The following is a 25,563-nucleotide window of genomic DNA, read 5'->3' on the forward strand; positions in this document are numbered from 1 at the left end:
AGACTCAGTATCAACACTATAACTGGGGCAAAGGGGTGAGGGGCATTAAGTATTTGCTTTTACAATGAGCTCCATTATTTGTTCCAATGTGTGCATGATTTTCGACAGAGAATGCAACACCACGCCATTGTACATACAGAGATAAATGAATGTTGATGAAGCATAATTTCTGCCAAGTTTTGTAACTAGCCTCACTGCATTGTGCCAAATGGCCACATCTCGCGCTGTACGAAGACCAGACCAGGCGGAATCAAGAATGTTGTGCGGACACAGTGCTGAAATGTGGCTGGGCCCATGAATCATTTGAATATTTCGTTTTTAAAATCCAGAGTCACTAATCCTAGGGAATCCTAGGGAAAGGCATGAGGAAAAGGAGAGTGAAGATGCAGGAGATCTCCTGACGTTTTTCAGGTTTTCTGGCAGAAAGGTGGGTGTGTGAAGTTACTTACTGAAGGTACAAGGCCACATGTCCTGCTCGCTTTCGGTACAGTGAATGTGATTTGACGCTTGCCGTTGATGATGGCGCTCTCGGATCCACAGGCCCCTAGGTGTAAGGCACTTGTGTTGATGTACAGTGATTCCAAGAGACATTTTCTCACCGATAACTTGATGCTGCTCTCAAGGCACTGTAGGGAAGTGGTCTGGCCGATGCTAGAGAGACCTGAAAGAGTTGGAGGTGATCATAGAATAAACATCATTCAAGAACCTGTTGCTTTATATACATAATTCAAGAACTCTTATCCAGAAACTCTCAATGCATAGATAAAATCCTCGACCTTACATAAAATATTTCTGGCTTCAAAGCCAAGAATACTGGATTAAGTAGCCTGAGTAATTTTCCACAAAGCCAAAACCCCAAAACTAAAATGTGGGACCTTAGGCCTCTTCGCTAGACTAATCACCAACAGTGTGGAATTGTAGGAAGCAGCCGAGGCTTCTTGCCCAATAGCCATGTCCCAAGTCAACATAGGCATGCCTAAATATCACAACCAATAGTTCTATCAACACAACTAGGACCATTGGCTCGATTTTCAGGTCTTCACCCCATTGTCAGCACATGAAATTTCATAGTCACCACTCTGCGAGTTATACACTTAACCATTGAACCCATATGGAGCATGGCATGCTCACAACTAGTACTAAGAACTTAAAACAAAAACATAAGAAAACCCTGGTCCTATATCCAGAACTCTAACTCTCAAATCCATCTCTGACTGTAATACCGGAATCATTCAAATCCCTATAGCAAGCTCTCTGTTTACATTGCCAGCATCTTGCTCTCCACAGCCATTACCTCAGCTCCCTTCTGGAGACACCTTGTTATCATAAACATTCCACTTGATTCCCATAATCAGCATTCTGGCCTTCAAGTTAAACACCCTTTACTTCATAGCTGGAAACATACTCCCACAGCCAGAGTCCAAAGGCCTGCTCCCTACATCTTATAGCCAACACTCAGGTGGTCATAACGCACATACTGGTTTCAATATCGAGCACTCTGCCTCCCTAACCACATTCAGGCCAGTTAACCGGCAACTATATTCTACAGCCTGTATCTAGGGGCACATAGTCAGCACCCTGGACTACTTATCTCCCGGGTATGCCAAAGCAGCAACTTGGCATCGCCAGAAACTTGATCTTCTTAGCCCAAATTGCAACATTGGGGGGGTGTATTACCAAAAGCAAGCTCCGAATTACTCTTATCATAAGTCTTATTGTAATGGTTGCAGCTACGTTATAAATAAAAAAAAAAACAATGGTTCACCACCGGCCGATGGTTTCGAAACTTACAGACGCCATTCTTTTTAATGAACAGTACATGTAAATACTCTCTAGTGAACATGGGCTGTCTGGCTTTAATATTTCTTTACTAGTTTTCAAGAACACAGGGCGACTTGGTGTGATTAATGAAGCGAGTATTTAAAAAAATCATACAGATACATGTCTTGTACCTCAAAGTATGGTTCACATAGTATTGTGTAGCACAGCATCACGAAAGTCACCTGAGCCTGCCATCCCCAAGGTCATTGTTTCTTGGCAGAGTATTCTGATGGGCATTATGTCCCTGCACCACTAGACTATGGGAGACTGTCTATACTTACTGCGGCTATTATTTTCCTTGCACTATGAGTACAAAACGTTTTTGTTTTACTTCACATTTCCATTTTTGATCAAACATTCTGTTGTCATGTACCCAACCTTACAATGGGTCGCACAGTGGCTTATAAAGAGCCGAACTATGAATGAATAAACTTGAGGATATGCTTTGAATATTATCAGGGATACAATTATATTTCTATCAAATGTTTACTGCGGGTGTGTTGTGGGTCATAACAGTATTATGCTGTGTAATAAAGAGCTTAACATTAATGTGATCTGGTCACAATTTGCGATTCCTTAAATGCTGATGCAAAATTAAGGAATCGCAAATTTTGCGATTTCTTAAGTTTGCGAAGCAATTTCAATGATACATCACCTTTCCCAATTTTTTTGTCGCAAACGCTGCTATTTTGCGATTCACAGCGTTTGCGACAAAAAAACGTTTGATACATCTGCCCCTAAGTTCTCTCTTTCGATTTCAGAGTTAGCATACTTCATGCCCAGCAACAGTCAACCATGAAATAAAATGGGGTTGCATTGTGCCCCTCAGAACATGGGTGAACAAATCTAAGCTAAAGAGTTCTGTTGGGTAACATGAATCTTCAACGCGAATTGTTAAAGATGTTGAACATTCAACATCCATGACAAAGGGTCTCAAAACAATCCCTTTGGTCAATTTAGGAAAAAAGAACGCATGGTTTTCACTATGGGCCTTATTATGATGTTGGTCAGACGAGTGTCTGACTGGCATCATAGCAGAATGGAACTGCGGTACCACCCACTGTATTTGGATGTGACCACCCTATGGACAGTCAGAATATCCAGTTTGCAATTGCAGCTTCTGCAGCTTGCGGAAAAGGCCTGCAGCAACAGACAATTGTAAAATGGATGTTTTTAAATATCTCTGCACCATGTAGCGGGCACCATGCAGTGCCTGCTACACGGTGCAGGAATGTTTAGGGGGCACCATAAGTGACCCCCAGATGCCATTTCAGAGGGCTAGGTGGAAAGGGGGGCCTTGGTAAGGGCCCCCAAAGTCACTTTCTGCCTACCTTTTCTTGGTGGGGGGGACCGCCATGAAAGGTCAGGTTGAAAGCAATATCATAATTCCAATGGCGGGGCCATGGCTGGCTCTACTGTCATTATGGAATTATTGTTCTGTCCCCTGCCCTGACGACTTCTGTGAGCCCATTGGAAGTGGAGCGGAATCCCCCCGTGGGTTTCACTCTGACAGCCGGTATTATAATACGGCAGTTGAACAGAAACAATAGATGTCGGGTGGAAAGCCTCCAACTAGCTGTCGGATGGCTTATCGCCCGACATAATAATCGGGCCCTACATTTCTTAATCATACCTTATCAACAAATGAGAAAACATGCATAGCAACTTGTCTTAAAAACAAATTGAAAAAACATAAATATAAAACATGCCAGACACAACTCAAAGGACTTTTTAAATTTGGTATATTCAGCGTCATATAAATGTGATGGAGAAGCATGGGCAAGCTCTGAGCAGCACTCAGAATCCACTTGAATAAAACCTTTTTAAAGGAAACTAAAAAAGGATTTGTGGATGGATCATATTCCCCATCAGTGCAAAGAGAACTCTGTCTTAGGTTCATGGTGATGCGGTGCATATATTGCTGTTGGATACTTGTTGATCCTTTGTTAGGACACAATCATGAATTGGAGAAGTTTGATTGTTCTCTTGAATTTAATATTTTGAAGACCGTCCCCATTTTTTAAATTTTTTAATCCTGTGAAAGACCCACAATGATGCAAAGTTATTAACACTTTTCCATAGGGTTGAAACGTCAACACCATTGTTTAATGTCCTACGGCAGCTATTCTAAGACAGAAAACGAAGATAAAGAATAGTTTGAACCTTGATTCTTGGGCATCAGATATATTCTGTTTTCATCTTTTGTATGTTTTGTATGTATTTATACTGTGCTTATTTTATTTGCACTGTGTATCATGTTTTCACTGAATCATGATTGTTGATTTATTATATGTTTTGAATACATTATGGGCAGTTTATTGTAAAAAATAGAAAGTAAAATAATTGTTTTGCTAGATGTAGCTTTTGATCTATGATGCAAATATACTAAATTAGAAAAAGTCATTTTTGTCATTCTTTAGTGTTTACAATGTATATGTTTTTTTCAAATTGTTTTCACAGAACAACAAATTAGTACGCATGTTTTCATTTTTTAATAGGGGATGATTAAGAAACAGTTTGTAAAAGACACCCCGCTCTTTTTTCCTAAATTAAACAAAGGGATTGTTTCTCAACCCATTGTCACGGATGTTGAATATTTAACATCTTTCCCAATTCTTATTGAAAAAATTGTGTTACCCGATATAACTCTTTGTACTTTATAACAGCAACAGCCAACATCAACTCTTGTTTTGTGCCTGTAAAGCTTTTCTCGTTGGAAAACAGCTGGCCATGTTCATGGACATTTGGAGTACCCTTTCAGGAGTATCATTACTGGGTATAGGCACTAACAACGGTCAGAATACATTATCATGGCATATATCTCTACCATTACTCATGGGGATATCAACAGGTACTCTTTCTTCTTCAGAGTTGGCTCTCTCCCTCGTGTACAAAGAACATTTGCCTTGAGAAGCCACTAGAATCCAAGGAATCTTCAAGGTTGACACCCTTAGAGTTCCCTGGTTCAACCTCAAGTGTGTCATATGTGCATAGTTTCTCAGTAAAGCACCTATCAACACATTGGTATATGCTAGATAAAAATAGACACTGTCCAGCTAATGTCAATCTTTGTGAGTGAAACCTTCAAAAAGTATCTATGCTTTTTTCACTGGCACTTTTATCTTTCACAATACTCTTTGCCCCATGTAGGAGACTGGCACATTCCCACCCTTCAGGAGAAGTCATGACTGCACTACTGATGCCCAATGTCACAATGAGACCAACCTTTTCCATGTGCTTATCATAAATTTGTCAAGTACACATTTCTTATAGCTCTTGTTGAATTGATTGCAAATACACCACCCATCGTAGATAACAGCCTACCCTGATAGCCATTACTGTGGGCCCATAGTCAGTTCTATAGATGACATTTAAAGGTTCCTGATATATTGTAGTTAGAGCTAGTGTTATTTTCCTATCAAAACCCTAAATGATACTTTATGCAGTTTCCTAACTCATGACTCTAGACATTGCACATTCTGAGGCAATCCCTCACAAAGCACTGCCGGCCCACGGATCAAACAAATATATTTGTTCTGCTTGTAATTGACCCCAAAGAAACATGATGGACTTTACCAGAGTCTGCATAGTAACTGTCACTGCACAGGCAGGTTGATGATCCTGAAGAGAATTCATCTGATGCACATGTCGCTGGTATTGTAGACACAGTTGTGGAGATAAGGGGTGTGGTTGCGGGATTTGTGGGAGGGGTTGGCGGAGTTGTAGTATGATTTGCAGTGGTGGTTTTAATAGTTGTAGGTGTGGCGGTAGACGTGGTGGTGATGATGAATTCTGTACTCATAATTGTAGGCGTGGTGGTGATGGTGGTTTCTGTGGTCATAGGTGTAGGTGTGGTGATGACAGTTGTAGGTGTGATAGCTGTTGTGGTGGTAGAGGTGGTTGGTGTGGTGGTGGCAGTTGTTGTCATAGTTGTAGGTGTGGTGGGGACAGTTGTAGGGGTGGTGGAAGCTGTTGTGATGATAGGGGTGGTCAGTGTGGTGGTGGGAGATGTAGTCGGAGTTGTAGGTGTTGTAGTGACAGTTGTAGGGGTGGTGGTAGGGGTTGTTGGTGTGGTGGTGGTAGTTGTAGGTGTGGTGGTGGTAGTTGTAGGTGTGGTAGTGACAGTTGTAGGGGTGGTGGTAGGGGTTGTTGGTGTGGTGGTGGTAGTTGTGGGTGTGGTGGTGGTAGTTGTGGGTGTGGTAGTGACAGTTGTAGGGGTGGTGGTTGGGGTTGTTGGTGTGGTGGTGGTAGTTGTAGGAGTGGTGGTAGTAGCAGTGGTTGTTGCTGTCGTGGTGTCACCTGCTGCAATAAGTGCAGCAGTAGATGCAGGTGTAGCTTCTGGATCTGAAATATATAAAAAGGAGATGTTATTCTGTTTGCTTGAAAATGCAACATGTCATCGGTAAAATAAGACTGTAGAACAGAACCTGTTCACGAAAAGCATAATTCTTATCACTTAGGATATTAGTGCTGGATGGATTTCTCGTGGCAAAAGAATCCTCCTGATTGGTTTTCTCACTCACGTACAATAGCTTCTTTCTAAAAGCTTTGCCAAGCTAAGCAGTGATCTGACAGGTGCATTAACAACCTGGAGAGCAATCCTGCCCCTTTTCAGATTTCTAACATGTATATTATAACTAATATAGAACACAATGATCATGGTAATATACAAAGGCTGAGAACATCCATTTGCAACAACTCTGCTGCTTGTGTAATAGAGAATGCAGCAAATGGTATTTGCATAGCAATAGTGCAAATTGATTTCATGCAATGTATGCTGTATATACAGAAGTGAAGTAAATACATTGTGTGCAGAGACAAAGCATTTGTTTAGTTTTTTTGCACATGTGGGGAAGACAGTGCAAATCAATTTGTTCCACTAGTCTGACATAGCCAAAAGATTTTGAAGCAGCCCAGAAAGAATTTGAATATCACCTTCATTCTATTGAGAATTGGTTGCATTATTGTGCTCATAAAAGAGTGCTTCCATTGCAAGGTATGTGGTGCAATGTTTTTAGGAGTAGCAGCAGCTGGCAGGGACAGCTTTGTAGTGTGAAATCACACTATGAACCCGATCTGTGGGATATTGAACAGCACTTATCAAGGTGGCCTATACCACTATTACAACAATGATTCCCTGAAAATGTGGGGTACTATTGAATAGAAGCTAATCACGCATACTGAAATTCCATGATTTTCATATATACACCTTGAAGGATAATACTCAAGCCCAGATGAAGTTCACATGTAGTGAACAAAACGTGTTGGCTGTTGTTAGACCTGGCATCTTTGGCATGGTTTCTCCTGACTTTTTGCCCCTACCTCCTGTATTTGTGACGCTGTGCAGGATTCCGTTTTTGCTGGTTTAGAATCTTTGGGCCCTTTGCCACTGCTGATCAGTGTCAAAGTGCAAGCGCTCCCTGAGTAAATTGTTATTGTAATTGGTTATCCATTATTGGCATATTTGTATTATCAAGAAGTCCCTAGTAAAGTACACTGAGTGTGCCAGGGCTGGTGATTCAAATGCTACTAGTGGGCCTGCAACACTGATTGTGCCACCCACATGAGTAGCCCATAAATGGTGTCTCAGGCCTGACACCGCAGTGCCTGTGTTATGTTATGATTAGGATTTCTTGTATAGCGCATGACTCACCCGGGGGCATCTCAGACTGTGTGCAGTCTGTGAACTGCCATGTCAACCTGGCCAGTGTCCCCACTGACCAGGCCTAACCCTTCCCTTTCTGTACACATTGGACACCCCTATGGAAGGCCCAAGGTACACCCCTGGGCAGGGTGCAGTTTATGTGAGAGGTAGAGCATTTACTAGTGTGGGTGTAGTGAATTACAGCCATTTTCGTTTTTTCACTATTGTAAGGCTATCTTGCCTATAAGCTATAATGGGGAATGCTGTGTGCAGTGGTTACCTGCATATCTTCCCATATGAGCAAGATAGGACATAAAAGTCTGGTTTCTGATCTCAGAATTTAATAACACATATTTTAGGAAATATGGTTTTTAAATCCTGTATTTGAAAACAGCACTTTTAGAAGGTGGCTGTTTTCTTGTCTGACCTTTCTGTGTGCCTTGGCCTGTTTGTGAATTGACTGTCTGGTTTGTGACAGAGGCTAAGTGGCTCCCAGAGGCTGAGTGGGCCATCCCTAGGCTGAATAACTCCATCTGCATCTAGAGTGGTGGGAAGGGGTAGCACCTGGGCCTGAAAAGGGCTGTGCCTGCCTTCCGGACCCACTCCAGAACGGTCGCTCACCCACACTCCCAGACTCTACAACCTCTTGGCGCTGCTACTCGCAATCGCACTCTGCTGAAACGCACTCCTTACCTGACTTGGTATCGTTAATTGTGAAAACTGTAATTGATAGCGCTTTTTACCTGTGATCGCAGCTTCACTTTAGGAGCATTCTTTTTTCATCACTTTGAGCGTTTTTAATACGTAGTGCCGCACTCTCTGCCCTGCTTTACAGCGCGACATTGCTAAGGCTTTATCTGCATTTTGATACATTAGCTGCACATTCGGTGCCATTGGACATTTGCTGCCCATGTCTCCCTTTCCCTTTGACCCTCCATTTTGTTGTTGAGGTTTTCCCCTGGCCCGCCCCTCCTCCCCGCTACCGCCTCCCTGCTGCCCCTCCCACCACGAATAGAGGGCTCACCACCTCCCCGGCCAAACTGTGACCGTCCGGACCCACTTCAGAACGGTCGCTCACCCACGCTCCCGGAATCTACAACCTCTTGGCGCTGCTACTCGCAATCGCACTCTGCTGAAATGCACTCCTTACCGGACTTGGTATCGTTAATTGTGAAAACTGTTATTGATAGCGCTTTTTGCCTGTGATCGCAGCTTCACTTTAGGAGCATTCTTTTTTCATCACATTGAGCGTTTTTAATACGTAGTGCCGCACTCTCTGCCCTGCTTTACAGCGCGACATTGCTGAGGCTTTATCTGCATGTTGATACATTAGCTGCACACTCGGTGCCATTGGACATTTTCTGCCCCTGTCTCCCTTTCCCTTTGACCCTCCATTTTGTTGTTGAGGTTTTCCCCTGGCCCGCCCCTCCTCCCCGCTACCGCCTCCCTGCTGGCCCTCCCACCCCGCCCCCTCCACTAACCATTTAAGACGGATATCCCAACGTGCAGCGTCCACGTGCTGCGGCCGCGCCGAAGGTGCGCCAAAGGTAAGCCCGTCTTCGCCCGTCCGCGCCTGGACCGCGCCCAGCGCCAGACACCCTGGTCCCCGCCACTCCCAACCCACTAGAACCACTTATGATGCCGCTACTCTCCTCGCTCTCAACCCCGGACGCACACCACAATGCTGCGAAGCCTCCCCAGGACATACCCACGGCCCATTCGCCTGCCCCTCCTGCAAGTTCAACTGCTTCAGGACCCTCACCAAACCCACTTCCTCCACACACATCTCCAAACCCAACACCCTTAAATGCATCCTACTGAACACCCGCTCGCTACACAGACATGCAACAGAACTCTGGGACCTAATCGACACTGCATCACCTGACATCGCCTTCCATACTGAAACATGGATGAACGCATCCTCTGCTCCCGACATCACCATAGCCATACCGAACACTTACAAGATCATTCGAAAAGACTGCACCAATCAAACTGGAGGAGGCATCGCCATCCTCCACCGAAACACCATCAAAATTACAACCAGCTCCGACGACAATCTTACATCCGCCGAACACCTCCACTTCCAAAGCCGTCAAAAGCCAGCTTGCCGCCTTCCTTGAATCCAACAACTCCCTTGATCCATCTCAATCCGGATTTCGAGCCAAACATAGCACCGAAACCGCCCTCATTGCAGGGACCGACGACATCCGAGCACTCCTGGACAACGGAGAAACAGTGGCCCTCATCCTACTCGACCTCTCCGCTGCTTTCGACACAGTCTGCCACAGCACCCTTATACAACGCCTCAGCAACATCGGCATACATGGAAAAGCCTTGGACTGGATCACCTCATTCCTAGCTGGGAGAACTCAGAGAGTCCGACTTCCCCCATTCTACTCAAAGGCCACCGAAGTCATCTGCGGCGTACCTCAAGGATCCTTACTCAGTCTCACCCTCTTCAACGTCTACATGAGTCCTCTCGCCTCTATCGCGCGTCAACACAACCTCAACATCATCTCTTACGCCGACGACACCCAGCTAATCCTCTCCCTCACCAAAGACCCCAACACCACCAAAACCAATCTTCACGAAGGCATGAAAGAAGTAGCGGATTGGATGAAACAGAGCCGCCTAAAACTCAATTTAGACAAAACGGAGGTGCTCATCCTAGGATCATCCCCCTCAGCTTGGGACGACTCTTAGTGGTCTTCCGCTCTAGGCACAGCACCCTCACCCACAGACCATGCACGTAACCTTGGCTTCATTCTAGACTCCTCTCTCTCTATGTCTAGACAAGTCAACGCCGTCTCGTCCTCCTGCTTCAATGTCCTTCGCATTCTCAAAAAGATCTTCCGCTGGATCCCCCTCGAGACAAGAAAGACTGTCACCCATGCACTGGTCACGAGTCGTCTGGATTATGGCAACACACTTTACGCCTGAATTACAACAAAATTACAGAAAAAACTTCAGCGCATCCAAAACGCGTCAGCGAGACTCATATTAGACATCCCGCGCCAAGATCACATCACCGGACACCTACAAGACCTCCACTGGCTTCCCGTCAGCAAAAGAATTACTTTCTGCCTTCTCACTCACGCACACAAGGCCCTTTATAATCTAGGACCCGAATGCCTCAACACTCGAATGTCCTTCTACAAACCCACCCGCCAACTAAGATCATCCAATCAAGCCCTCGCCATAGTCCCGCGTATCCGAAAATCCGCCATGGGTGGTAGATCCTTCTCCTTCCTGGCCGCTAAGACCTGGAACTCACTCCCCACCCACCTCCGCCTTACTCAGAACCACATCTCCTTCAGAAAAGAACTGAAAACCTGGCTATTCTACAAATAATGAACCCCTCCCTCTAGCGCCTTGAGACCCTCTGGGTGAGTAGTGCGCTTTAAAAATGCCTGAACTTGAACTTGAATGCTGGCTCCACCTCCTGCTGAGCGGCTGACGACCCTGCCCCTCTCTCTGAAAGGAAAGGAGAAGCCAGGAAAACAAAGTGCTCAGGGAACACCCAGAACTGGTTCAGAACGGGCTCAGAGCCTTTCTGCACAAAGGGAACAAAGACTTTTTGGGGTATAAGTACATGACCCCAGACTACAGAAAATTAGATGATCCTGGAATCAAGAAGGAACCTCTGCCAAGGAGAAAGCTGGAAGACTGAAGAGGAAGGACTGTCCTGCTGTGTATTTTTGGGCTGACCTCCACTTGCTTTGATGCCAAGGAGAGGGGAAGGACTTTGCTTTGTGCTGTGTCCCCTGGCTTGAAGAGATTTTCATGGGCCTGAGTAGAGCTAGCTCCCTGTTGAGAAGTCCCAGGAACAAAATGACTTCACCCCCAGCTCCCCCCCTGACCTCTACTGAGAGAGTTATGTGCTTCCTATAGTGCTTGGTCCAGTTGTGGTGCATCTGGAAGTTGTACCTGTTGTTTGGGAAACTGGACAAGGAGAAACTAAGACAATCTGCTAATTTTCATGCATCGCTCACTTGCGGAGAGCATCCCCGACAGTGCGAGGAAATTCCCGCCGCCGTGAAGATCGAGATCGTCGCATCCTTCGCTTGCAGAACGCACCGCTCCCGTGCGGGAAGATTACCATCACTGCGAGTATCGTCACAAATCCTGTCGTCGCTGGTTGAGATCGCCACACCACTTGCTTGCAGACCGCATCACACCGCTGCGAGTGTCGTCGCATCGAGGGGCCGCAAGAGGAGAAGATCGACGCTGCGCATCACCGCCGCACCTGAGAATTGTCGCAGAACAGAAGATCATTGCATCGTACCTTTGCGAGACGCTTCCTATGAAACCTGCGCACCGGAATCCATTAAGGTATAGCCTCCCTCCCCATAAAGACTGGATTTGTCGCAACATGCCTGCTGCATCCAGTGGGGCTGTCGCATTGCCTCCCCAGAGTCTCAGAAGTGACGCATTGCTTGTTTTTCAACGCTGCAGCTTTTACTTTGGAACTTTTGTCGCATCTAAAGGTACTTTTGGCTAAACGTGACGTAATTGGGGATTATTTTGACACAAACCCTAGAACTTTTTTAAAATCATAATCTTGAACTGTGGAAGTTGGATTTTTGTCGTTTTGGTCTTGTTTAGTTTAGATTAAATACATTTATTTTTCTAAACTGGTGTGGAGTCCTATTTTGGTGTTATCACTGTGTTACTGTGAGTTTTGGTGCAAATATTTTACACATTGCCTTTGATAAGCCTATCTGCTTGTGCCAAGCTACCAAGGGGGTGAGCAGGGGTTATCTAAAGAGTGTATCCCCCTTACCCTGACTAGAAGCAAGGGTCCCTATTTGGACATTGGTACCTACCTCTGCCAACTAGAGACCCCCAGATCTAACATTGGTGGCAGCTGTCGGATTTGAACTTGTATTTGTACTTGACCCACAGTAATTGGTCTACATCAATAGTTTAGTGCAGACCACTATGCAGCCACAAACTGTGTTTGGATTTTTGGTTCTATTTTTGAGTAACTCTTTAAAGCATCATGTCTCAGAAGGCAGCAAGTGCGCCAGCAGAATTGGGGTTTCGCATTGAGGATCTGTATTCGTACAAAGTTGAACAGCTCAAACAATTCTCCCAAGATTGTAGTTGCCCTGTGAAAGACAGAGCTGGAAAGGAGGAGCTGCAGAAAATCTTGAAGGCCTGGTGGGAGGCCCAAAAAGGAAATGATGCAAGTGGAAGGGAGGGGTTTTAACCCCAAGATTTGCCTGTGAGCAACCCAGGCTCAAGGCCTGGCAGCACCCATTCCTGTAGGGGTTTCACTCCAGAAGAGTTAGAGGAGAATCAAAGAGTGAGAGACCATGAATGGAAATCAAGAGAATGAAAATGAAGCAATTGGAAGTAGAGAAAGAAAAGGTGGCAGAGGAGAGCAAGAATGCTCGTGCCCTGAAGTAAAATAAATGGCTTCTGGCTCATGAGTTGATCACGAGAGAACTGGAAATCAAGGCCAAGCAGGTGGATTCCAGTTCAAATGGTGGCAGCGCACAGCCAGTTCAGGGGGTAAAGTATATATTCCCAAGGATTTGGTACAGAATTACAATAGGAGTCAGGATATCTATGCCTGGTTTACCTCTTATGAGATTGCTTTAGGGATGAATGGTGTGCCTGAACAGCATTGGGGGCGGGCCTGTGGAAACATTTTGAGGCTTCTGGGTGGAGTACTCTAGTCCCCTTAGAAATAGCAGGTACCATGACCTATCCCAATATGAAGGAGGCCCTATGTCTCAGGTATGGACGTACTCCAGAGCAGTACAGACTGCAGTTTAGGAACTCTAAGAAGAAAGAGTCCGAAACTCGGATGGAGTGTGTGAATCTGTACTCGCGTGCACTGGAAGGATAAAGGACAGCAAAGTAACTGATTATAAGGGGCTGTTGCATTTAATTAGTTGGGAGCATTTGAGTAGTCTTTGTGTTCCAGAGCTGCGCCAGCATCTTCTAGACAGCAAGTTGACAGACCCCATGGAGTTTGCTAAGGAGGCGGACCACTGGACCGGTACCAGGGTCCACTAAGGAATTGTGGGTACCACAGCCAAAGGTGGGCAGGGTCCCCAGCACAAGAGTGGGGGGGACAAGGGTAACCAAAAAGGAGTTCTCTCAAGGGCCTCAAAACAGTTCCCAGGGAAAGGAGTCCCAACCCCCCAAACCTAAACAACCATGGCCCCCTAGGGGCAGACGGGACAACAGCGGTCCCCCTACCTGCTATTGCTGCAATGAGGTGGGACATGTTATCTCTAGGTGCCCCAAGAAACCCCCAGCACCCACTGGTGCTCCAAAACTGGGTTTAGTGAGTGTAGCTTTGGAAAATGATTTAATTTCTAGTGAAGGGATGGGACCAGCAGTTATGACCCTTGTCTCCTTAGGAGACCAAGAGATGGTCCAGGAAACCTACCTGCCCCAAACACTAAGAAATACGGGCAGAAGGTGACCATCAATGAGAGGGAGATAGAGGCTCTGAGAGACAAGGGAGCCAGTTTGACACCTGTAAGGTGTCAGTGGGTGTCTAAAGAGCAATGTACTTCACCCAGTAGTTGCAGCTGACCAATCGGTGCGCCTCTGAAAAGTGGTGCAGGTTCCCTTTGAGTGGAGGGGGGTCTCAGGTCTCTTGAAGATTGTTGTGAGTCCATCCATGCCTGTAGACTGTCTGCTAGGTAATGACCTGGAGAGTTCCCTATGGAAGGAGGTGGAACACCAGGCTCATATGGAGAAGTTGGGTCTGCCTGAGTGGGTCTGTGTCTATGGCAGCCAGTAGGGGTGATTCAGCAAACCTGGAGCCTGAAGCAGTGGCCCAGGTACCTGCCAGGAGGCCGAGGGGCAGGGGGCGTGGGAAACCCGCCCCCACTGTTCCCACGGCTCAGGCAGGAGCAGAACCTGAGGGGGATGCCCTGGAGCCTAGGGGGGAACAGGTGGCCGAACTGGGGGACCTACCTGAGCTGATCCATTGGCAGCAAGAAGGGAGGAATTCTGCAAAGTGCAGACGGAACGCCCTTCTCTCTTGGTGTGCGGCAGCAGGCTGCAGACCAGGCAGCAGGTGAAGCGTCCAAGGGTCATCTCATTTACTGGGAAGATGTGTTGCTTTATAGTGAGCCTAAGTTCGCTGAGCCCGGTGCAGCCGGTGTGCTGGTGGTACCCGAGTGTTTCAGGAACTTCCTAAAATCTGTCTCATGACTTGCCTCTCGCAGGACATCTGGGGCAAGACAAGACCTTCCAGAGGCTTGTTACTCACTTCCTCTGGCCCCAGATGAAGAAGCACATCACTACATTCTGTAGAACTTGCCAGGCATGTCAGGCAAGTGTCAATGCGCAGAGGGAAGTGCAAGGTACCCCTCCAACCCTTCACTGTGGTGAGCACCCCTTTCGAGAGGGTGGGCATCGACATTGTGGGGTCACTGGACCCCAAGACAGCCTTAGGCAACTGGTTCATCCTGGTCTTGGTTAGGCCTGGGCGGTGAAATCCATTCCGCTCGCGGAATTTGGGTAATTTTGCGTTCCGTGGAGAAAGCGAAATTGCCCAAAATTCAGCGTTCCACGGCTTCGCGAATTTTTTTGCTTGTTCACGTTCTCAAAATACGTGCCCGCAAGATATTTCCCCCCGAGCACGCAAACAGCGATTGCAAACAGTAAAAAAGCATCGCAAACAAGCAATTCTGCGTGTTCGTGGAATTTCTGCGTGTTCGCTGAGATTTTTTAGCGTTTCACGGAGATTTGCATAACTCGTTTACACAAATTCTGCCCACCCCTAGTCTTGGTGGACCATGCCACCCGGTACCTGGAAGCTGTCCCTCTAAGGACAATCACAGCACCCGTGGTGGTCCGTGCATTGATGGGGATCTCCAGAGAGGTGGTCTCCGATCGGGGTGCCAACTTCATCTCTAGGTACATGAAGTCTCTGTGGGAGGAGTGTAGGGTAACTTATAAGTTCACCACTCCTTACCACCCTAAATGAAACTGGTTTGTTGAAAGGTTCAACCGGACTCTGATGGTATGATTATGGGCCTAGCGGAGCCCATGAGACAGAAGTTGGACGCCTTCCTACCATGCCTATTGTTTGCCTACAGAGAGGTGCCTCAGAAGTCCTTAGAGTTCAGTCCCTTTCAGCTTCTGTGTGGCCACACTGTTAGCGAACTTCTCACACTGGTGAAGGAGGGGTGGGAGAAATCCTGTGGGAAAACCCCCCAGGATGTGTTCATCTATATGCTGGCCTTCCGCAACCAGACACAACGCTTCAGGAAACTCGCTCAGGAGAACCTAGAAGTTAGCCAGGAAGAAATGAAAGGATGGTACGACCAGAATACCACTGTGGTCGAATTTCAACCTGGGCAGAAAGTGTGGGTTATGGTGCCAGTGGAGCCTTGCACGCTCCAAGACAAGTGGACTGGGCCATATGAGGTGGTGGAGCGCAAGAGCGAAGTAACCTACCTGGTTAACTTGAAGACTCCCAGGCAGCCCCTGAGGGTCTTACATGTGAACCGCCTCAAACCCCACTTTGAGAGGTCTGATGTGGCAATTCTCCTGGCTCCGCCCCAGCCACGTTCCAGAGACTGGTCAACCAGGTACTGACCGGGCTGGAGGAATTCAGCACTGCATACCTGGATGACATTGCTGTGTTCAGCTCCACATGGGAAGAACACTTGCAACACCTCCGTGAAGTGTTGAAGGCTCTGCAAAGGGCAGGTTTCACTATCAAGGCCAGTAAGTGCCAGAAAGGGCATGGATCTGTGGTGTACTTGGGACACCAGGTGGGGAGCGGCCAGGTGGCACCCCTACAGGCGAAGATTGACACCATTCTGGCTTGGGAGCCCGCCAAGATCCAGACAGAGGTGAGAGCCTTTTTAGGTCTCACCGCATATTACCAAAGGTTTGTCAAGGGATATGGCACCATTGTTGGCCCCTTGACAGAGCTGACTTCAAGGAAACAGCCCAGGAGAGTGAATTGGACCAATGCCTGTCAAACTGCCTGCGCTTAAGGCACCTGACTTCTCCATTGAGTTTATAGTGCAGACAAATCCTTCAGAGCATGGTGTGGGAGCAGTACTCTCACAGATCAACTACGAGGGCTTGGACAAACCTGTAGCTTTCATTAGTAGGAGGCTACTTCTCAGTGAACAGAGGTGGAGTACAATTGAAAGGGAAGCTTTTGCTGTTGTCTGGGCTCTGAAGAAGCTGAGAACCTACTTGTTTAGGGCTCACTTCCGGTTTCAGACAGACCACAGGCCCCTCAGATTGTTGATGCAAACGAGGGTTGAGAACCCAAAACTGTTGAGGTGGTCCATTATGGTGGAACACAGCCCTGGCACAGAACACACCAAAGCTGATGGTCTGTCCATGTTTTTCCGCCTTAGTGAAGAGAACTCCCAAGAGGGTGGGCAGTTCTCCCCACTTTCAGCTGGAGGGGGCACATGTTAGACCTGGCATCTTTGGTGTGGTTTCCCCTGACGTTTTGCCCCTACCTCCTTTATTTTTGACACTGTTCTGGATTATGTTTTTGCTGGTTTAGATGCTTTGGGGTCGTTGCCACTGCTGACCAGTGTCAAAGTGCAAGTGCTCCCTGAGTAAATTGTTATTGTAATTGGCTATCTATGATTGGCATATTTGTATTACCAAGAAGTCCCTAGTTAAGTGCACTGAGTGAGCCAGGGCTGGTGATTCAAATGCTACTAGTGGGCCTGCAGCACTGATTGTGCCACCCACATGTGTAGCCCTAAAATGGTGTCTCAGGCCTGCCACCGCAATGCCTGTGTGCAGTCTGTGAACTGCCATGTCAACCTGGCCAGTGTCCGCACTGACCAGGCCTAACCCTTCCCTTTCTGTACACATTGGAGACCCCTATGGAAGGCCCAAGTTTCCCCCTGGATAAGGTGCATTGTATGTGAGAGGTAGAGCATGTACTAGTGTGGGTGACATGCTTTGGTAGTGAATTACAGCCATTTTTGTTTTTTCACTATTGTAAGGCATTCTTGCCCACAGGCTAAAATGGGGAACGCTGTGTACAGTGGTTACCTGCTTATCTTCCCATAGGAGAAAGATAGGACATAAAAGTCTGGTATCCCTGAACTCAGAATTGAATAACACATATTTTAGGAAAGATGGTTTTTAAATCCTGTGTTTGAAAACAGCACTTTTAAAAGTGGCTGTTTTCTTGTCTGACCTTTCTGTCTGCCTTGGCCTGTGTTAGACCTGACATCATTGGCGTGAGTCTCCCTTCTTTTTTTGACGGATTGCCTCCTCTGTTTTGATATGTTTTTGCTGGTTATATGTTGATGTACTAGTTCGTTATTCCACGATTGGGTTTTTTGATTTACTGTCAGCCCCTAGTACAGTGCACTAAGTGTGCCCAGGGCTTGTATATCAAATGCTGCTGGTGGGCCTGCAGCACTGATTGTGCCACCCACAGAAGCAGCTTGTAAAGGGTGTCTCAAGCCTGCCATCGCAAGGCCTGTTTGCGGTCTAGCACTGCTATGTCGACTTGGCCAAGTGCACCCACTTGCCAGTCCCTAAACCTTCCCTTCCCATATTAGACACCCCTATGGTAGGCCCAATGGCAGGGTGCATTGTAAGTATAAGGTAGGTGTAACGGGGTGGCGGTGGCCGGCCCACCGAGTACTGATGTGGGGACTGTACACTGGGACCGTCATCACTCAACCCCTACTTGTTCCCCCGTACAGAAAGAACTCCCTTCGTTTGATTACGGGGTTGCCAGAGACGCTGAGGACGACGGGGAACACTGGCCCTTTAAGTGGCAGCCCTCGGACGAGTGGGCGGGACCTTCCAGGGACGCGGCGGCGTCAAATGCAGAAGCAGAGCCCAAGAGGGTGTGCTTGTTCACCGGAGGCTGGAGGACGGAGAAGGGGGCGAGAGACGAGTGTATTGAGGAGAAGAGTGCGAGACCGGAAGAGAGAAGATGCGGAAGTGAGAGGAGAGTTGCGGGTTGGGTTGCTAGAAGAAGCGGGCCGAACGTGTGATTGGGATTCCTTGTATAACCCGGTACCCCTACGCTTGAGCATGACCCCTCACCGTTTGAGAGCCCTGAGTGCTGCACTACCTTCCTCACTCCCCCTTCCTACTACTATTGAGATCAAGAACACTGCCCTGACACTTCCCTTCTCTTTCTTTTGGGCTATCGATACCTGAGGGTCACCACAGAAGTCGACAGGCCCAGGAAGAGGAACAGCCCGGAGGGACGGAGGAGAGCCGAGGCGCCCAAGGCCCGAGTCCGAAGACGGAGTAGGAGCAGATCCCCACGTCGGCCTCCACACCACCGGAAGACCTGTACTGACTTTCTTTTGGGATCAATAAAACCCTCTGTAACTAGAACTCGCCTTCTGCCATTTCCTTCCGAGCCTGCCACAGTAGGACATGCTCTGATGCGTGTAGCATGTTCTAATAGTGAATTACAGCCATTTTCATTTTTCACTATTGAAGGCTACCTGTTCTCATAGGCCAAAATGGGCAGTGAAGATTGTTACATCCCTACAATCCTAACTGACTCAGGGAACACGTTAAAATTCGAGTTTAGTATGCCTGAACTCAGAATAATAAAATACATCTTTTAGCAAAGTTTATTTTAATATTCTGTGTTTGAAAATGCCACTTTTAGAAAGCAGGTGTTTGCTTGCCTAACCATTTGAGCCTGCCTCTGCTGACTTGTGTTTTCCTTGTCTGGGTTTTTGTGTGACAGGGCTGAGGAAATTCCAGGAGACAGTCTGGGACAGCCCATTGGTGATTAGGGAGATATACCTCCAGATGTGAGGGGGAGAGTGCACCTGGGACCTGAATAGGGCTGGGCCTTCCCTCTACAATGCTGGCTCCACCTCCTGTGGCTTGAATTTGAATTTGAATTAAAAAACATTTGTACAGCGCTCGCATACCCAGCGGTTTCATGGCGCTAGTGGTGATCAGTGGATGGCAACAGCAGAAGATTTAAGGGTAGGCTTGCGTGAACAGAAAAGTTTTGAGATTTTTCTGGAACAGGGGGTAAGAAGGTGAGGTACGCAGAGCAATCAGGAGGGAGTTCCAAAAAGTAGGGGCCAGGACAGCGAATCTCGCTCCGCCCGCCCTCTGTTTTTTAAAGCGAGGGATGGTAAGGAGGGCCAAATGGGCCGAGCGACGTTCTCTGCCTGGGCAGTATGGTTTGATGAGGGAACAGATAAACTCTGGAGCAGTGCCCGCTCTGGCTTGATAAGTGAGACAGCCGAGTTTAAACAGGGCACGCTCTCTTATGGGGAGCCAATGCAGAGTTTTGAGTAATGGGGTGACCCGATGATATCTGGGAAGGCCATGGATCAGGCGGGCCGCCTGATTCCGCACCAGTTGTAATCCGTGGATCATGTATGCAGGAGCTCCGTTATAGACTATGTTACCGTAGTCTATACGGGACAGTACCATGGCCAGCATGATGATTTTTAAAGCTGGGGGGGAAAAGAAACGGGAAACTTTCCAAATTACTCTGAGGGAGAAGAAAGATGAGGAGACAACGGAGTTGACTTGTGGGAGACAGTAAGCTGGGGATTAAGAAAGATTCCCAGGGTTTTCACTTTGGGGACCGGGAGTGGAGGGGCACCAAGGGAGGGGGGCCAGAAGGAAGAAGACCAGGGACTGTGCCACCTCCGGTCAGGACCAGCTCGGTCTTGTCCGGATTGAGTTTGAGGTGGCTGCAGTTCATCCAATCTTGAATGAGGGTCATGATGGTTTGGACATTCAGGGCAGATGAAGGTGAGTGGGACATATTGAAAATTAGCTGGAGGTCATCCGCGTAATTGAACACGGTGACCTCCAGTTGCTGTAACATAAAAATGAGGGGGAAGATGTAGAGGTTAAACAAGAGAGGGGAAAGTGATGAACCCTGGGGGACCCCGCATTCTACCTTACGAGAGGCCGCCGCAAAACCAGCCAAATGGACACCTTGTGTTCTCCCAGCAAGAAAGGACTCCAGCCAAGAGAAGGCTAGGCCCTCTATACCCGCCGCCTTGACACGGTTAAGGAGGATGGTATGATCCACCGTGTCAAAAGCGGCGGATAAGTCAAGGAGAATCAGGGCTTGCGGATGGTTGATGTCAATGCCTTCACGCAGCTTGTCCATGACTGAGATGACCACTTTTTCGGTAGAATGCAGGGGGCGGAAACCAGCTTGGCAAGGGGAGAGGCAGTGATTTGCCTCAATGTGAGTGCTCAGCGTGGAAGTGATATGGGTTTCGAGAACCTTAGCAAGGTAGGGAAGAATTGAAATGGGGAGGTAATTGGAAGCAGAGGAGGGATCGGCGTCCAATTTTTTTAAGATAGGGATGACAATCGCCGATTTGTGTGAAATGGGAACATGACCATGAATAAGTGAATCGTTGAGGAGGGTCAGAGGGGGAATGGGGCAGGCTGAGTAGACTTCCCTGAGTATGCGGGCAGGGGCAAAGTCCTGGGGTGAGCCTGATTTGACCCGTTGGAGTAGGGGACGAAGGGAGTCAATAGTTAGGAGTGGGAAGTTGGTCAGTTTAACAGTGGAGGGGGGAGGAGAGGGGTCCACAAAGGTGGGAGAGGGCAGGGAGATGTTGTGTTTGATTTTTACAACTTTGTCTATGAAGAACTCGTTAAGCGAGTCACAGAGGGATTGGGACGGGGGAATGGTAGATGTGGCTCTGGTGGATGAGGCAAGCTCATTAACGGTGGAGAAAATTTCTTTCGATTGTGACTCCGCAACCAATATCCTGTGGGTGTAATATTCAGCCTTAGCTTCCAGGATGCTCTTTTTATAGGTTTGCAGAGTGGCAGGTAAATTGTTTTTAAGGCAGGATCGTAAGTTCTTCGCCAGGCTCTTTCAGCCCTTCTTGCAGCAAGTTTTTTCTCTTTAAGATCGGAGGTAAACCAACGATTGGCTGCATGAGCCCGTTTTACTGAGAGGCGCTTGAGGGGGGCGAATTCGTCGCCTGCCCTTGTGAGCCAGTTGTTAATTGCGGCCAGTTGGGGGGCAGCTGTCAAACCAGTAAGATCCGGGCAGGTCGTGGCCAGGGCCGAACAGAAGGAGGGCATGTTTACCTTACCCCATTTCCGAACCCAGGTGTTTTTGGGAAGGGGGGGTTTGACCGGGGGTGCTAGGGCAAGGGAAAACGTAATGGTGGAGTGATCTGACCATGGGCAAGGGGAAATAATGGGGGGAGTGGATGAAACATTCAGTGTCCAGATTTGGTCCAGTATGTGGCCATGTAGGTGGTTTGGACTATGGATGAGCGGTACGAAATTCAAATTTTTCATGAGGCTGGTGAATTCCTTGGATTGGGGGCTTTCAGCCGGGTCATTGGGCCAGAAATTGAGGTCCCCTAGAACTAATACAGAAGAATGATTAACTGCCAAGGTGGCCAAAAGGGTCTGGATATCGGGGAGGAACGAGGGAGTCGGCTGGGGAGGACGGTAAATAAGACCAAAAGTGAAGGGGGCTTGATGGGAGGTAGAGCGGGCTACGAGGAGGTCGACATCAGTGATAAGTGGGGAAGTAAGGATTTGAAAGTTGAAATCAGTACGAGCTATTAAAGCCACTCCACCACCCCGCTTGCCATCGGGACGATCCGCACGAATGGCGGAATATGTAGATGGTAAGGCGGCAAGCACGTTGGGTAGGGAGTCGGACTTAAACCAGGTCTCAGTTAAGAACAGGAGATCTGGTTCATTGGTGTCAAGGTAGTCAAATAGCTCGTATTGGTGATTTACGGCGGACCTGGTATTAAGAAGTGTAGCCGAAGTAGAAAACAATTGGGCAGAAGGGGCTGGGGGTGAAGGGGGAACAGGGGAGGATGTGGAGACAGGTAGAGCAAGAAGTGATACAAGACCGGGGGGGAGGGGTGGAGGAGGACTATATAGACCAAGGAGTTTTAAGCCAGTGGTGGTAGAGGAGTTGATACAGCCGGGGGACCACAAGAGGCATAACTGAGACGGAGTGTAGGAGATGTAACCAGCAGCGTCCCGTGCCCCTGGCCCCGGTCGGCCGCGGACGGGCGCAGACGGGCTTAACTCAGGCGCAACTCCGGCGCGCCTCCGTCGCGCCTGCTGCGCTCGTCCGCTGCGCTGCCTCATGATGCCTGTCTAAATAGGGGCGGAGCGGCGGGGGAGGGTCAGGGCTGTGGTGGAAAGCGAAGCCCAAGCCAAGATGGCGCCCGCAGCCACTGGGAGCCCGCGAAAAACACGATCAGCCCAAGCCGGCAGCTCACCCCTAAGAGCCCAAAGAAGTCAATACCTGCATAAGTTTACAAGGTATGTTAATAGCAGTTTTAAAAAAACAATCTCAGCAGAATGTCGCCTCCGCTCGCAATCAGCGGGGCGGAAGAGCAGCAACTCGCCAAGCAACCGACCGCTTGTCTGATGTCTCTGCCCTGCACAGTGAAAGGAGAAGGGGAATCCTGTCAACAGAGTGCTCCAGAGCTGCATCTTCCCTCTTCTGTGCTGGCTCCACATCCTGTGGGGCGTCTGATGTTTCTGCCCTGCACAGTGAAAGGAAGAAAAGTGTCATGTAAACAGTGCTCAGAAACTAGGCAGAGGCCTCTCTGCCTTCAGAGAACAAAGGATTTTGGGGTATAAATATTGGGACCCAGTCCCACAGACTTTAGATCACTTCTGGAACAAGAAACCTTTCTGCCAAGGAGAAGAACCAAGGAAGCTGCAGGAGTTTGGACTGCCCCTCTGCCAGTGCGCTGTTTGCTGGGTTGGCCTGCAGTGGTTGCTTTATTGCCAAGGGAAAGGAGAAGGAACTTTGTAAGAACTTTCATCTACAGAATATTCTCCAAGGGCTTGTACTGTGCTTGCCTCCTGCTGAAGTCGCAGGGCCAAAAGACTTCACCTCCAGCTCCCTCCTGAATTTCCTTGCTGGGAATTCTGACTCCAGTCACTTGCGTGCCGCTGGGAGCTGGAAGCGCGACGCATCGAGAAGAAGCGTGTCGCCGCCGCAGCTGAAATCATCGCAACGCCAGAGAAGCGAGCTTTTGCCGCATCTCCCTAGTAGCGTGTGATCATCGAAGCTGTCTGCTGTTGCATCGCCGGAGAAGCGCGATGCATCGAGAGAGCCGGCAGCGCATCACCGGAGAAGCGCGTCGCAGGGCCTGTTGCGGCTCCAAAGTACAGAGTCATCGCAAGGCTGCCAGGGTGTCATAGCATCGTCATTGCATCGCCGCATCAAGGGCGCCATCTTCTCGCATCGCAACTGGATCATCGCATCATCATCGCATCGCATGAAGGCGCCATCTTGCGCACAGCAACAGGTTGAGCATCTATGCATCACCTCCGCGCCGGTAAGGCTCACGACGAGTCCCTTATTCTGTGCAAGCATTGAGGAAGGACACAACTGTTCTCCTGGGTCACGGAACCGACACATCTCCCCTTCTGTGAGCCTTTTGTTTACTTTGCTTTCTCGCATCCAGGTACTTTGTTGAGAACTTTGTCGCATTTACCATCAACTTGAACTAAGAGACTTTTATCATCTTTTAAGCAATCTTAAGTGTAGTATTGTGGGTTTTTGTCGTTTTTGGCCTTGTGTTTAAGTCTATATAAAGAATACTTATTTTTTATAAAACCTGTGTTGTGTCCATCTGAAGTGTTTTCACTGTATTACTGTGTATATTCACAAATGCTTAACACACTGCCTCTGTGATAAGCCTGTCTGCTTGTGCCAAGCTACCAAGGGGGTGAGCAGGGGTTATTAAGGAGTGTAATCCCCTTATCCTGACTTAGAAGTAAGGGTCCCTATTTGGACAAACCATGTCGTGAGTGATGTAATATGTGACGTCATCAGCAGCGCATTGCAGGCGCTCAAATTATTGTGAGTCCAACTAACTATAACGTGGGAATTTCAATGGTTTTATGTCAGTAAAATTTCCTGCTAACTATAACTGGTGTGAAACCTATGGTTTTTTCAGTGAATTTAATAGGTTTTTAAAATGCTAATTCCTAACTATAACTGGTGTGAAACCTATGGTTTTTTCAGTGAATTTCATAGGTTTTTTAAATGCTAATTCCTAACTATATATAAGGCCCCAAACCTATGTTTGTTTTTTTATTTCAAAATGTTGTTAATAGCAAATGTCTATAGCTATGAAATGTAATATTTTTGAAAATGAATGAATCCTATATTTTATTTGTATTTAAAACAATTTTTTAAATGTATATATATATATATTTTTTTTTTTTTTACCCTGGATCGCTCCCGGGGCGTGCCCCGGTGAGCGCCCCGGAAAGCGTAGTCTTTTGAAGAGCCCCAGGGCGCGCTCAGGAGAGCGTCCCATTAGCGCTATTGCCGCGAACGAAAACATCATTGTGACGTATCGCGTAGCCGCGCCCACGTGATTCGCACGGCGTAAACGAGCGAATACGATCGCGCAACGTAAACATCCGACGCGCTACCTCGACGCGACCCCGGGCACGCCGCATAAGCGCGTCGGGTCATGTGACCTGAAAATAACACTTTTAATTGGTGCAGAACAGTTTTAGTTTCATAATGATGAAATCCCTGGTCTTGTGACCTGAAAATAACACTTCTCATTGGTTCAGGCCTTTTTTTTTCCAAATGATGAAAGACCCCACCTTTTTTCCTTATTCTGACTTTGTCCTTTGACTGAGGAAGACCTGTTTTGCAATCTTTGAGGTATATTTTGTACTTTGAAATGGCTTCAGTAGCAGCAGCAGCTGGAGCATCTGCACCACCACCACAACCACCAAGAGGACCACCACAAGATTACATTGGTGGCCAACAAGAGGAGGAGGAAAAGGAGGAGGAGGAGGAGGGGAGGAGAAGGTGGCTGCAAGAACACAATACCCCATACCAGCCAAAACCACACAATGTATGGGAGTTGTTTTCGATCCCAGAGGGCAAGAAAAAAGTCAAGGTGACTTGCCTAATCTGTGGCACAGAACTTTCAAGGGGGAACCCTAATAAAAAATACTGTTTTGGAAACAGCACCATAATTCGCCACATGCAGCGCAGGTATCCGATGAACTATTCTGCTGCAGAGATGAGGGAACTGGCCAGTAACCCTCCCCAATCAACAAGCACCACCTCCAAAAGAAAGCACACACTCCATCGGTACCAGAGGCAAGGGAGACGATCCCTTGCATTC

The 25,563-nt window shown here is 47.8% G+C and overlaps 1 protein-coding gene across 1 annotated transcript in view; it reads right to left on the reverse strand.

Annotated features, from left to right (window-relative positions):
• Nucleotides 1–25,563, reverse strand: part of LOC147733087 (uromodulin-like) — a 341,372-nt gene that overhangs the window by 112,390 nt on the left and 203,419 nt on the right. Inside the window, exons 5-6 of the mRNA XM_086958926.1 lie at nt 5,398–6,165; nt 450–661 (exon numbers count right to left, since the gene is read on the reverse strand). Coding sequence (XP_086815052.1) covers nt 450–661; nt 5,398–6,165 — 980 coding nt within the window. The remainder of the gene's footprint in view (nt 1–449; nt 662–5,397; nt 6,166–25,563) is intronic.

This window comes from Lissotriton vulgaris, chromosome 2_1, assembly GCF_964263255.1.
Source record: "Lissotriton vulgaris chromosome 2_1, aLisVul1.2, whole genome shotgun sequence".
NCBI lineage: Eukaryota > Metazoa > Chordata > Amphibia > Caudata > Salamandridae > Lissotriton > Lissotriton vulgaris.